Source organism: Carcharodon carcharias, chromosome 6 (genome assembly GCF_017639515.1).
Source record: "Carcharodon carcharias isolate sCarCar2 chromosome 6, sCarCar2.pri, whole genome shotgun sequence".
Taxonomy (NCBI): Eukaryota; Metazoa; Chordata; class Chondrichthyes; order Lamniformes; family Lamnidae; genus Carcharodon; species Carcharodon carcharias.
Genome location: NC_054472.1, coordinates 63763330 through 63776224, shown reverse-complemented (window position 1 = coordinate 63776224; position 12895 = coordinate 63763330). Strand labels below are relative to the sequence as shown.

Genomic DNA, 12895 nt, shown 5'->3' with positions numbered 1-12895 from the left:
GATAAATGTGAAAGCCGCCTGGGCTCTTCGCCTGCCCGCCAACCTTAAGGTTGGACGGACAGCTCAGTTAATTATTTTAACTGGAATTTAAATAGCCTTAATAGGCCTTTGACAGTTCGGCGGGTGTGCAGCCAACTCTGGTGTGCACCCATCGAATTGAAGATCTGAATGATGCATGGTGACGTTGGGATGCACACCTGATGTGACCCTGCGTCATTTTACCCACCGTTCGCCAAACTGAAGATTCTGGCCTACATGTTTCAATTAGATCACTTCCCGTTCTTCTAAACTCCAGGGGCTATAGGCCTAATCTACCCAATCTCTCCTCATAAAACCAACCCCTCATCCCAGGAATCAGTCTAGTGAACATCTGTCGTAATCCCTCTAGGGCAAGAATGTTCTTCCTTAGGTAAAGAGATCAAAACTGCGCACAGTTCTCCAGGTATAGCCTCACCAATGCCCTGAACAATTATAGGAAGACTTCTTTATTCTTTTATGCCAATCCCTTAGCAACAAAAGCTAACACACCATTTGCCTTCCTAATTACATTCTGTACCTGCAATTTAACTTTCTGTGATTCGTGTACAAGGACATACAGGTCCCTCTGAATGCAAACATTTCCAAGTCTCTCATCGCTCAAAAATACTATACTTTTTAACTTTTTCTTACTAAAGTGGATAAGTTTACAATTGAAATAGATTTAGGCCAGGATTCTTTCAGGCTGACGCAGTTCTCGCCTACTGGCCAGAGAACAAATTGGGAACTCGGTCAGTTCCACAGTGGAGGCTAATTGAATGAAATGTCCTTTAGGCAAATAAGTGGCTACCATTGCAATTACTTGCAATTGAGGTAAGGTCCCCACCAGTGAAAGTCCCGCCCACTGAGAGCTGCCAGCCATTCAGGGGCCAGCAACTCCTCATGCTGCCAGTGCCAATGGGAGTGGTGGCAGCTGGCTGCAATGGTTTGCTGAGCAGCTTTCTGAGGGCGCAGGAAAGCCATGTGACCCCCACTTAATCCCTGAGTCATCACTAAATTTCAATGTGCTCAGGAATATTGGGGATCAATTGGTTCATTAATGAGCCAATTGACATTCTACTGGTTGGGAATCCAATGTCAACCCCTTCCAGCCTCTGACTTAACTGGGGGAGGTTTTGCTGCTGCCAGGATGCTGATGCAGGGCCTCTCCCATAATCAAGAGGGCCTGGATGCCATGTTTCTCACTGCAATAGGCTGCATTAAATACAGTCCACAACAGAAGTGTTTAAAAATATTAAAAGGTGGGACATTATAAATCTTTCCAGCAGATTAGGACTGTAGAATAAGGGACTATACTTACAAGATTAAATACAAGCAACTTTTAACAGGGTGCAAGAGAAATTTCTTTCCATAAGAATTTAATGAGATTGCCATATTCACTTCCAATGTAAGCAGTTGAGGCAGAAACTGCCAATAGTAAATATTAGTTTGAATAGTATTAAGAAAATGCCAATAAAGTAATATGAGAACAGGGCAGGTAAATGTGATTAGAATCATTTACTTGCATAAAAAGTAATTGCCGACTTGGACTGATTGGGCCTAGTGACCTGAGCTTTCTTGCAACTTCTATGCATAATTAAAAATTGCCAAAAAATTGTGCTCAGTTCAATTTTGGCTCCTTATCCTGTCGGAATAATTTTAATCAACACAGATGAGTTCTTTTAACATCAAATACTCAATGCCTGCTTTGAAGTAATCCACCATCAGTCTCTTAATGTTCCAATCACATTAATCTCTGGAACCTTCTGAACACTAATATTTAAATCTAAGGGTCTAACTGAGAGTCATTCAGCTAATGTCAGCAATATATTCTGTCAGTGAGTTAGTCAGTGAATGATACTTACAATAATCATCTGGAGGAATCAGTGTCTTGAAATTTTGAACCAAGAGTTTAGTGCTGCAGGTTACATTGTCAAGATAAGCATTTCTCTGGACAGCAGGCCTTCCCAGCTGCACCAATATACATTTTTTTAAAATTTGAAAACATAATGCTTTTGAAGCTAATTTTAAAAATGGATCTGAAGAAGCATTCTGGCAATGCTGTTGGTTGGAAAAGTTTTAGAGAAGATTGATGGCATAAAGTTTCTTCAATACTCATTTTATTATAGATTTCTTAACATACACTTCAAAATATATCACTAGTCTCTGAAATGGACACTGCACCATCAGAACTTATTTTCAAAATATTGGGCAGGGTTTTCCATTCGGCGTGCAGGTGCGCACCCCAATACGTCACAACATTAAATGACGTGCAATGACATCGGGCGTGTGTCCCAACATTGTCGCGCAATGTTTCGTTCGGCGAGAGCGCGCTGGAGTCGGCTGTGTTCCCGCCGATAACTGATAGGACTATTAACGCAATTAACCTGAATTTTACATTGCCTGTCCAACCTTACGGTTGGCGGGCAGGCGAAAAGGCCAAGTGGCCTTTATGTGCGCCCGAGCAGGATAAGGTTTCCTAAAGCTTTTACAAAATAAATGAAAACTTCCTTCCAAAAATGAAAACATGTCACATGAGGGGACATGTTTCATTCAATTTTTAATGCATTTATTTATTTTTTAAAAAAGGGCTTCAGTCTCCCTGAGGCAGCTCCTTGCCTCAGGGAGAATGAAGCGCTCTTTTATGCGCATGCGCGAAAGAGAGCTGGACCTGACTATCCTTCCTCCCCCCGCCCACACAGCTAGTACTCAATGCTCCCGTTCACGATCCACACAGGGTGGGCCAATTAGGGGTCGGCTCCGCAACTGCCCCGCCCATTGAGCACACCCGACGAATAGAAAATCCTGGCCATTAAAAAGTATATTATTTTCATTCAATTTACCTCCCCATCTTAAAAGCACTAATTCATTCTGCACAACCAGCTTCTGTTAATACACCCAAGACACATCTCCTTTCTGCCATAGGATTGGGACTAGGCCATTTAGCTACTCTAACCTCTTCCATTCAGTCAGATTGTGATTGATCTGTGACCTAGCTCCATATACTCTCCTTTGCCCCATGTCCCTTAACACCTTTGATGAACAAAAATCTATCAATCTTAATTTTAAAATTAACAAGTGATTCAGCATCAATTGCTGTTTATGGAAAAGAGTGCCAAACTTCTATCACCCTTTGCGTGCAGTGTTTCCTAATTTCACTCCTGAAAGTTCTGGTTTTAACTTTTTGACTGAAGACCCTCATCCTGGATTCCCTAATTGCCATAAATAGTTTCTCTCTGTCCACCTTAACTGTTCTTCTTAATATCTTGAAAATTGCCATAAATCACCCCTTAACCACCTTCTAAATTCCAGAGAATACAGCACAAGATTTTTAACGTCTCCGGGTAGTTTAATCCTTTGCAGCCCAGAGCCAGAATTTTTCCTTCGGCGAGTTGGGGGCGGGGCCCGCTCACCGACGCAAAAATGATGCGGGATGACTTCAGGAGAAACCCCTGACGTCATCCTGCCCAATTTAAATTTTCCGGAAGGCGGACAGACAGTGCGATCAGCTGTCCACCCGCCGGCCTGTCAATGGCCAATTGAGGCCATTGACAGGGTAGTTAACCCAATTAAAGGCCCTGCCCGTCCAACCTTAAGGCTGGCGGGCAGGCCAGCAGCCCTACTAGCGGGATGAGGTTTCATGTCTGTTTTTAAAAAGTTTAATAAATTTTCGTCATATATATTAACATGTCCCATCTCGTGTGACATTGTCAGTTGAGGGGGACATGTTAATTTTTTTTATTTTTCTACTTTTGACGTTTATAAGGCTTTCACTGATCTCCCTGAGACAGTACTTAGTCTCAGGGAGATGTGCGCTCTTTTGCGCGCATGCACGAAAGAGCGCACCTTGACAGTTGGGGAATCCCTCCCATCCCACCAACCCCGCACCCCCCCACCCCCTCACAGGAAGCGCATAGCGCTTCCTGTTGGGCAGTTGGCTGGCCGGGTCTTAATTGGCCTGCCCACTCAAAATGGCAGCGGGGCCTGTTTCGGCGGCAGTGATCGGCTTCCCGCCCACTGCCAAGTCAGTCGGGCCCGCCCGCCCATCAGGGGCAAAATTCTGCCCCAGGTATCGTTCTGGCAAATCTGTGCTGTGCTCCCTCCAAGGCTATTATAAGGTGTGGTGCCTAGGACTGTCCACAGCACTCTAGGTTTGGATTAACCAGGGCTTTGCATAGCTGAAGCATGACTTCTACCCCCTTGAATTCTAATCTTCCAGATAAGGCAAGATACTTTTACATTAAAAATTGGTCTTAGAAAATTTAGCAGCCAACCTCATTTCTAGTCTTCTATCCTCTTGCTTGAATGTAACCGGTGTTGCAGCAATCTCTTGATCAAATCACTGACTAAACCAGAAAACTGTTTCCAAGACATTATGATCCCTTTTTTCAGCTATTTGGGCACTCCATGAAATCTTGCAGCTACTGAAATTGCCCTGTGCTGGGAGCCATCCGAAAATGCAATTTAAATCACAAACTTCAGATTGTTCTGACAGGATTACACCAATAGTTACTCAGAAATGGATAGAAGAATTAAAACCTCTAGACTTCAATGCTGGGCCTCAGGAACGAGCTGCGCTGCCTGGATCTTGCCTGGTTTGAATTGAAAAGTTAAAACAAAAACAGAATTACCTGGAAAAACTCAGCAGGTCTGGCAGCATTGGCGGAGAAGAAAAGAGTTATCGTTTCGAGTCCTCATGACCCTTCGACAGAACTTGAGTTCGTGTCCAAGAAAGAGTTGAAATATAAGCTGGTTTAAGGTGTGTGTGTGTGTGTGGGGGGCGGAGAGAGAGAGAGAGAGTGGGAGGTGGAGTGGGGGTGTGGTTGTAGGGACAAACAAGCAGTGATAGAAGCAGATCATCAAAAGAGGTCAACAACAATAATACAAAAGAACACACAGGTGTTAAAGTTGGTGATATTATCTAAACGAATGTGCTAATTAAGAATGGATGGTAGGGCACTCAAGGTATAGCTTGAGTGGGGGTGGGGAGAGCATAAAAGATGTAAAAAAAAATAAATAAATATTTTTTTTTTCCTTTTTATAATGGAAATAGGTGGAAAAAGGAAAATCTATATAATTTATTGGAAAAAAAAGAGAAAAGGAAGGGGGAAACAGAAAGGGGGTGGGGATGGGGGAGGGAGCTCATGACCTAAAGTTGTTGAATTCAATATTCAGTCCGGATGGCTGTAAAGTGCCTAGTCGGAAGATGAGGTGTTGTTCCTCCAGTTTGCGTTGGGCTTCACTGGAACAATGCAGCAAGCCAAGGACAGACGTGGGCAAGAGAGCAGGGTGAAGTGTTAAAATGGCAAGCGACAGGGAGGTTTGGGTCATTCTTGCAGACAGACCGCAATTGTTCTGCAAAGTGGTCGCCCAGTTTACGTTTGGTCTCTCCAATGTAGAGGAGACCACATTGGGAGCAACGAATGCAGTAGACTAAGTTGGGGGAAATGCAAGTGAAATGCTGCTTCACTTGAAAGGAGTGTTTGGGTCCTTGGACGGTGAGGAGAGAGGAAGTGAAGGGCAGGTATTGCATCTTTTGCGTGGGCATGGGGTGGTGCCATAGGAGGGGGTTGAGGAGTAGGGGGTGATGGAGGAGTGGACCAGGGTGTCCCGAAGGGAGCGATCCCTACGGAATGCCGATAGGGGGGGTGAAGGGAAGATGTGTTTGGTGGTGGCATCATGCTGGAGTTGGCGGAAATGGCGGAGGATGATCCTTTGAATGCGGAGGCTGGTGGGGTGATAAGTGAGGACAAGGGGGACCCTATCATGTTTCTGGGAGGGAGGAGAAGGCGTGAGGGCGGATGCGCGGGAGATGGGCTGGACACGGTTGAGGGCCCTGTCAACGACCGTGGGTGGAAAACCTCGGTTAAGGAAGAAGGAGGACATGTCAGAGGAACTGTTTTTGAAGGTAGCATCATCGGAACAGATGCGATGGAGGCGAAGGAACTGAGAGGATGGGATGGAGTCCTTACAGGAAGCAGGGTGTGAGGAGCTGTAGTCGAGATAGCTGTGGGAGTCGGTGGGTTTGTAATGGATATTGGTGGACAGTCTATCACCAGAGATTGAGACAGAGAGGTCAAGGAAGGGAAGTGTCAGAGATGGACCACGTGAAAATGATGGATGGGTGGAGATTGGAAGCAAAATTAATAAATTTTTCCAAGTCCCGACGAGAGCATGAAGCGGCACCGAAGTAATCATCGATGTACCGGAGAAAGAGTTGTGGAAGGGGGCCGGAGTAGGACTGGAACAAGGAATGTTCCACATACCCCATAAAGAGACAGGCATAGCTGGGGCCCATTTGGAGGAAGTGAGAGGAGTTGAAGGAGAAATTGTTCAGCGTGAGAACAAGTTCAGCCAGACGGAGGAGAGTAGTGGTGGATGGGGATTGTTCGGGCCTCTGTTCGAGGAAGAAGCTAAGGGCCCTCAGACCATCCTGGTGGGGGATGGAGGTGTAGAGGGATTGGACGTCCATGGTGAAGAGGAAGCGGTTGGGGCCAGGGAACTGGAAATTGTTGATGTGACGTAAGGTGTCAAAGGAATCACGGATGTAGGTGGGAAGGGACTGGACAAGGGGAGAGAGAAGGGAGTCAAGATAATGAGAAATGAGTTCTGTGGGGCAGGACCAAGCTGAGACGATCGGTCTACGAGGGCAGTTCTGTTTGTGGATTTTGGGTAGGAGATAGAAGCGGGCCGTCCGAGGTTGGGCGACTATCAGATTATCAGCTTCCAACCTGATACTCGCCCAACCTCGGACGGCCTGCTTCTATCTCCTACACAAAATCCACAAACAGAACTGCCCTCGTAGACCGATCGTCTCAGCTTGCTCCTGCCCCACAGAACTCATTTCTCGTTATCTTGACTCCCTTCTCTCTCCCCTTGTCCAGTCCCTTCCCACCTACATCCGTGATTCCTCTGACACCTTACGTCACATCAACAATTTCCAGTTCCCTGGCCCCAACCGCTTCCTCTTCACCATGGACGTCCAATCCCTCTACACCTCCATCCCCCACCAGGATGGTCTGAGGGCCCTTAGCTTCTTCCTCGAACAGAGGCCCGAACAATCCCCATCCACCACTACTCTCCTCCGTCTGGCTGAACTTGTTCTCACGCTGAACAATTTCTCCTTCAACTCCTCTCACTTCCTCCAAATAAAAGGTGTGGCTATGGGTACCCACATGGGCCCCAGCTATGCCTGTCTCTTTATGGGGTATGTGGAGCATTCCTTGTTGCAGTCCTACTCCGGCCCCCTTCCACAACACTTTCTCCGGTACATCGATGATTACTTCGGTGCCACTTCATGCTCTCGTCGGGACTTGGAAAAATTTATTAATTTTGCTTCCAATCTCCACCCCTCCATCATTTTCACGTGGTCCATCTCTGACACTTCCCTTTCCTTCCTTGACCTCTCTGTCTCAATCTCTGGTGATAGACTGTCCACCAATATCCATTACAAACCCACCGACTCCCACAGCTATCTCGACTACAGCTCCTCACACCCCATTTCCTGTAAGGACTCCATCCCATCCTCTCAGTTCCTTCGCCTCCGTCGCATCTGTTCCGATGATGCTACCTTCAAAAACAATTCCTCTGACATGTCCTCCTTCTTCCTTAACCGAGGTTTTCCACCCATGGTCGTTGACAGGGCCCTCAACCGTGTCCAGCCCATCTCCCGCGCATCCGCCCTCACGCCTTCTCCCTCCCAGAAACATGATAGGGTCCCCCTTGTCCTCACTTATCACCCCACCAGCCTCCGCATTCAAAGGATCATCCTCCGCCATTTCCGCCAACTCCAGCATGATGCCACCACAAAACACATCTTCCCTTCACCCCCCCCTATCGGCATTCCGTAGGGATCGCTCCCTCCGGGACACCCTGGTCCACTCCTCCATCACCCCCTACTCCTCAACCCCCTCCTATGGCACCACCCCATGCCCACGCAAAAGATGCAATACCTGCCCCTTCTTTTCCTCTCTCCTCACCGTCCAAGGACCCAAACACTCCTTTCAAGTGAAGCAGCATTTCACTTGCATTTTCCCCAACTTAGTCTACTGCATTCGTTGCTCCCAATGTGGTCTCCTCTACATTGGAGAGACCAAATGTAAACTGGGCGACCGCTTTGCAGAACACCTGCGGTCTGTCCGCAAGAATGACCCAAACCTCCCTGTCGCTTGCCATTTTAACACTCCACCCTGCTCTCTTGCCCACATGTCTGTCCTTGGCTTGCTGCATTGTTCCAGTGAAGCCCAACGCAAACTGGAGGAACAACACCTCATCTTCTGACTAGGCACTTTACAGCCATCCGGACTGAATATTGAATTCAACAACTTTAGGTCGTGAGCTCCCTCCCCCATCCCCACCCCCTTTCTGTTTCCCCCTTCCTTTTCTTTTTTTTTTCCAATAAATTATATAGATTTTCCTTTTCCCACTATTTCCATTATAAAAAGAAAAAAATATATATTTATTTATTTATTTTTTTACATCTTTTATGCTCTCCCCACCCCCCACTAGAGCTATACCTTGAGTGCCCTACCATCCATTCTTAATTAGCACATTCGTTTAGATAATATCACCAACTTTAACTTTAACACCTATGTGTTCTTTTGTATTATTGTTGTTGACATCTTTTGATGATCTGCTTCTATCACTGCTTGTTTGTCCCAACAACCACACCCCCACTCCACCTCCCACTCTCTCTCTCTCTCCGCCCCCCCACACACACACCTTAAACCAGCTTATGTTTCAACTCTTTCTTGGACTCGAACTCAAGTTCTGTCGAAGGGTCATGAGGACTCGAAACGTCAACTCTTTTCTTCTCCGCCAATGCTGCCAGACCTGCTGAGTTTTTCCAGGTAATTCTGTTTTTGTTTTTGTTTTGGATCTCCAGCATCCGCAGTTTTTTTGTTTTTATCATTGAATTGAAAAGTTGTTTGAGACAGGCTCGAGAAAAACAATCCACCTAAGTAATTGTGAATGGAGTGGCAATCCAATGCTAATTGCCACTCCAAGGAAATTATGGCCTATAGTTTTAGAATATATTTATGATTTTCTTCCAAATACCAAAAAAGGAATCTTCACAAAAATCATTGATCTTGTTACTGCACATAGTGATGGGGGACATTGTTATCCAAGTCATTTGTTTTTACTTGCTGCTTACAAAGAGAACTGGGCATTAACAATTCTCATGAGGAAGATGCATTGAATCTTTTCTGGATCAGGAAGCTTGCTTTTTTTACTGAATTGCTTAAATGCAATGGGTTGTCACTATTCAATTTCTTCAGTTAACATCTGTGTTTTTAGTCAGCTCACGTAAGCAGCTAACAAAAACTTGTGGAAACCTTGAGAGAAATAGATGCTAACAGACGTTTCACCATGCTTAATGTCAGAAAAATTCTACTTGAATAACCATTTCTCCTAGGAAGGTGAAATTGTAAACATATAAAGCAGTTGGGAATCAGAACCTTTCATTAGCTATGTTTGAAATCAGGATTTCCCCTTTGTGGGCTTCCTTTTATAGGAGTTGATTGTTAACCGGCTACATTGTTAGTGTTCAACTGAGCAAATTAACAGCAGGAGAAACTGAGAATATTCATGACTGCAGTACACAGCAAGAATCCCAAATACTGTGCTCCACATGGATTTGTCTTCATATTGTGTTGGATTACAACAGTGGAGCAATGAAGCAAATGTCACACACAGATATCAAACACACACGAAAGAAACAGGGAAAACATATGTTGCTACATACCTTCACATCTCGGTATAGGGTGGTTCCAGTTACGACTTATGCCATGCAGGCAAGTAAGTGCTGCCTCTCCAATTAAAGTGTAGCCAGCAAAACATTCAAACGAGATGGTCCGTCCCACTGATAAATCGTATCCAATAACAAAACCATTTCGAAATGGGCGAGGATCAGGACAACTTTGCAGTTGGTAAGCTGCAGAAATACGGTGTAGGTCACTAATTTGGTCAGACCAAATAATCAAGCAAATAACTAGCTTCTAACAGTAGACAAGGTTTTGAGTATAATAATAAGATAACATTTAATGAAATTTCTCTTAACTGCTTGCTATTTGCTATTATATTTAATCTAAAGTTGCTCTTACTGACAAAGTCTGGTATGTGTTACTTTTCTACATAGCAAGCTAAAAATTGGCTCCCATCTGTTTTTAGCTACGTGATGCAAGATCCACCCATTCTGGTTCCTGTTGACATAGGTAAAGGTTGAGGGAGGAGTGAGGTGAAATTTCCCCAGGAGCCTGAAGGCAATCCTTCAGAAAGCAATGGGAGCAAGTGACCAGAGAGGCTAACTACTGCAGCATTGATCGAAGGGTCTGGCAGCAGTGCAGCAAGAAGTTCAATGGCCTCATGTGGGTGGTCAAGATCAGTGAATGCATCTTCACAGAACACTTCACACCCACTCCACCACCAACCATGGTGCTCAATGCACCACATGCCCATCATTCATCCACCTTCAGTTCCTAGCACCCAGGACTCGGTCTTGACATCTACATACTCCACCTAGCTCTACATACCTTCCAATGAGGCCAACCTCACATCCAACTCCTGTTGCTTTCCCACTTCAGCTGCGGCAGGTAGATCACCCAAACACAATGGGCAGGATTTTCCCCCCCGTCGGGGGCAAAGTTGAATTGCAGGTGTGCACAGGCACACCTTCGATTGATGCCCCATGCATGCGCAGGATAGGGCGCACTTGTCTCCCTGAGGCTAAGTGTTGCCTTGGAGATCGGTTGTTCTGTCACAAATATTAAAAATAGAAAAAAAAAATTCCTGACATGTCTATGAGTTGGGAAATGTCCATAATTTTTATGAAAACTTTAATAAAATTTTAAAAAACTTACATGAAACCTCATCCCGCCCGTGGATGAGGTTTCTTGCTTTTTTTAATTCCTGCCGGGGGCTCTTCGCCTGCCCACCAACCTTAAGGTTGGTCGGGCAGGTCCATTAATTAGCTAAATGACTCTGTCAATAGCCTTAATTGGCCATTGACAGGTTGGTGGGTGCGCAGCTGATTTTGCTGTGCCCCTGCCTACTGGAAAATTTAAATGGGGCGTGGTGACGTCGGGAGTTCCGCTGAACGTCACCGCGCGTCATTTTACGTGTCGGCGAGTGGGCCCCGCCCCCCTGCTCACCGACGGGAAAATCCTGCCCAATGTAACAAAATCAATGTCATGCTTCCCTCTCTCTTGCAGGACAAGGTGGTCAATAACCGTCCAGAGCAGAGTAAAATAGGTAGAGAGCAGCATCTCCTGAAGGCTTCAGGGAAGATGGTTCACCCCATCAAAGATCAGCTGCGGCAGACCCCTTGGCCTCCAGCATTGCTGAAAACATTGGTGAGGATGGTATGTTCCTACAGTATGGCTTTTCTCAATGCCCACTTCACCCTCATCCTGCTACATCATATGATGTACATGATGCTAATGATGTGACCACAGGTCTCTTGCTTTCCAACTTGAGCCCCTTCCCTCACCCCAAACCCTCCCCTTTGGTGTCTGAAAGCAGAAAATCATAAAGAACTGCTGCCTGCTCAGCTCTAGCAGCCCCAGGAGGAGGAGCAAGAGAGAGAGAGAGTATACAACATCACAGACTGACAGCTCACACAATCATTGACCTTGTGTGAATTTTAGAGACCACTATAGAGTTGAGATATACATGTGGGTGACTCGCAGGGCGTAAAGTAGTTGCAGCCAGGCTAAGGGAAAGGATAATTTGTGTCCCAGCTCAGCAGAGACAAGGTCACACGTGAGTTCTGCTACAGAGGACTCAAATAAGGACTTGGATTGGTTGGCGTACAGGATAATGCTGATGGGCACTCACACAGAGATGTTGGGTGCATTGCCTGGCCAGACAGATGGCTTCCTTTGACTGTCAAGGAGCATGGAGGAGTCAGGCTCAAATTTGGCAAAGGGAATCACATGTAGCTTCCCCTCTCTTCAGCCTTTGCTCCATTTCCCAGTCATGCTGCAGACCCAGAGGCACTTTAGCTGTAGCCTCAAATCCTTCTGCAGCCTTTGTGCTGGCAGGTCACCAAATCATCTGCCTTCCAGGTGAGAATGCAGCAATTCTCCTTGCCAAACACACCTCAGAGCTTTCAAAAACACTAGAACACTTTGCATGAGCAGAAGTTGGATGGCTGGCCCTTGAAATAATGCTAGTGGAGGTGCTCTCTTGTAGCTGAATGCATGTTCTATGGTGAGTGATATCTGTTCTGTGGACCTGAATGGCCCAGTTTTGGAATTCATGTGCCGAATCAGCCAGATTGGCTGTTTCATGTCACAATCTGGTCAGTTGGGGAGCTAAAGGTGCTTGCATGACATACTTGCGCTAGGATCTTTCCCAGTGTGAGGCACTGAATGGGCTATGCCAGAAGTATTGCATGCCCAGCTCAAAGGTCCTCAACCTTCTGTGACACTAGTTTCAACAGCAACAGGGAACAGAATTTCATCATCCAACTCTTAATGAATACAATATTAATCAATTTTCATGTCTGCTGATGTGATGCAAATTTTATTTAACATTGTTAAAATATCTCAAAACCACAGCAACTGCTTCAGATTATTCTAAGGTGATTGATTTAGTTCAAAAGAATTTAATTTTAAAACAGCAGAATGCTCAAGTGATTTTTGAGCTAAACAGAATTATGCTGCTTGGAGTCTCCATTTGTTTCTCAATGTTGTTCTGAAAATGTCTGACCTCATGATTCATATGTTGCAGGAATATAATTTTCAGCTTTAAGAAAATTAAAATTTATAAATGTAAGGTAATTAAAACTCTGATATTCACAAGTAGCCAGGTCACCCAATGTATTTACACATTAAAGGTCCTTTCACTTACAAGGTCAGAGTTAAAAGGGTAAGAGCCA

At 45.4% G+C, this 12895-nt stretch overlaps 1 protein-coding gene across 1 annotated transcript in view; it reads right to left on the bottom strand.

Annotated features, from left to right (window-relative positions):
- The window catches only part of csmd3b (CUB and Sushi multiple domains 3b), a 2092226-nt gene that overhangs the window by 213187 nt on the left and 1866144 nt on the right, over positions 1 to 12895 (bottom strand). Inside the window, exon 42 of the mRNA XM_041189252.1 lies at positions 9761 to 9949. Coding sequence (XP_041045186.1) covers positions 9761 to 9949 — 189 coding nt within the window. The remainder of the gene's footprint in view (positions 1 to 9760; positions 9950 to 12895) is intronic.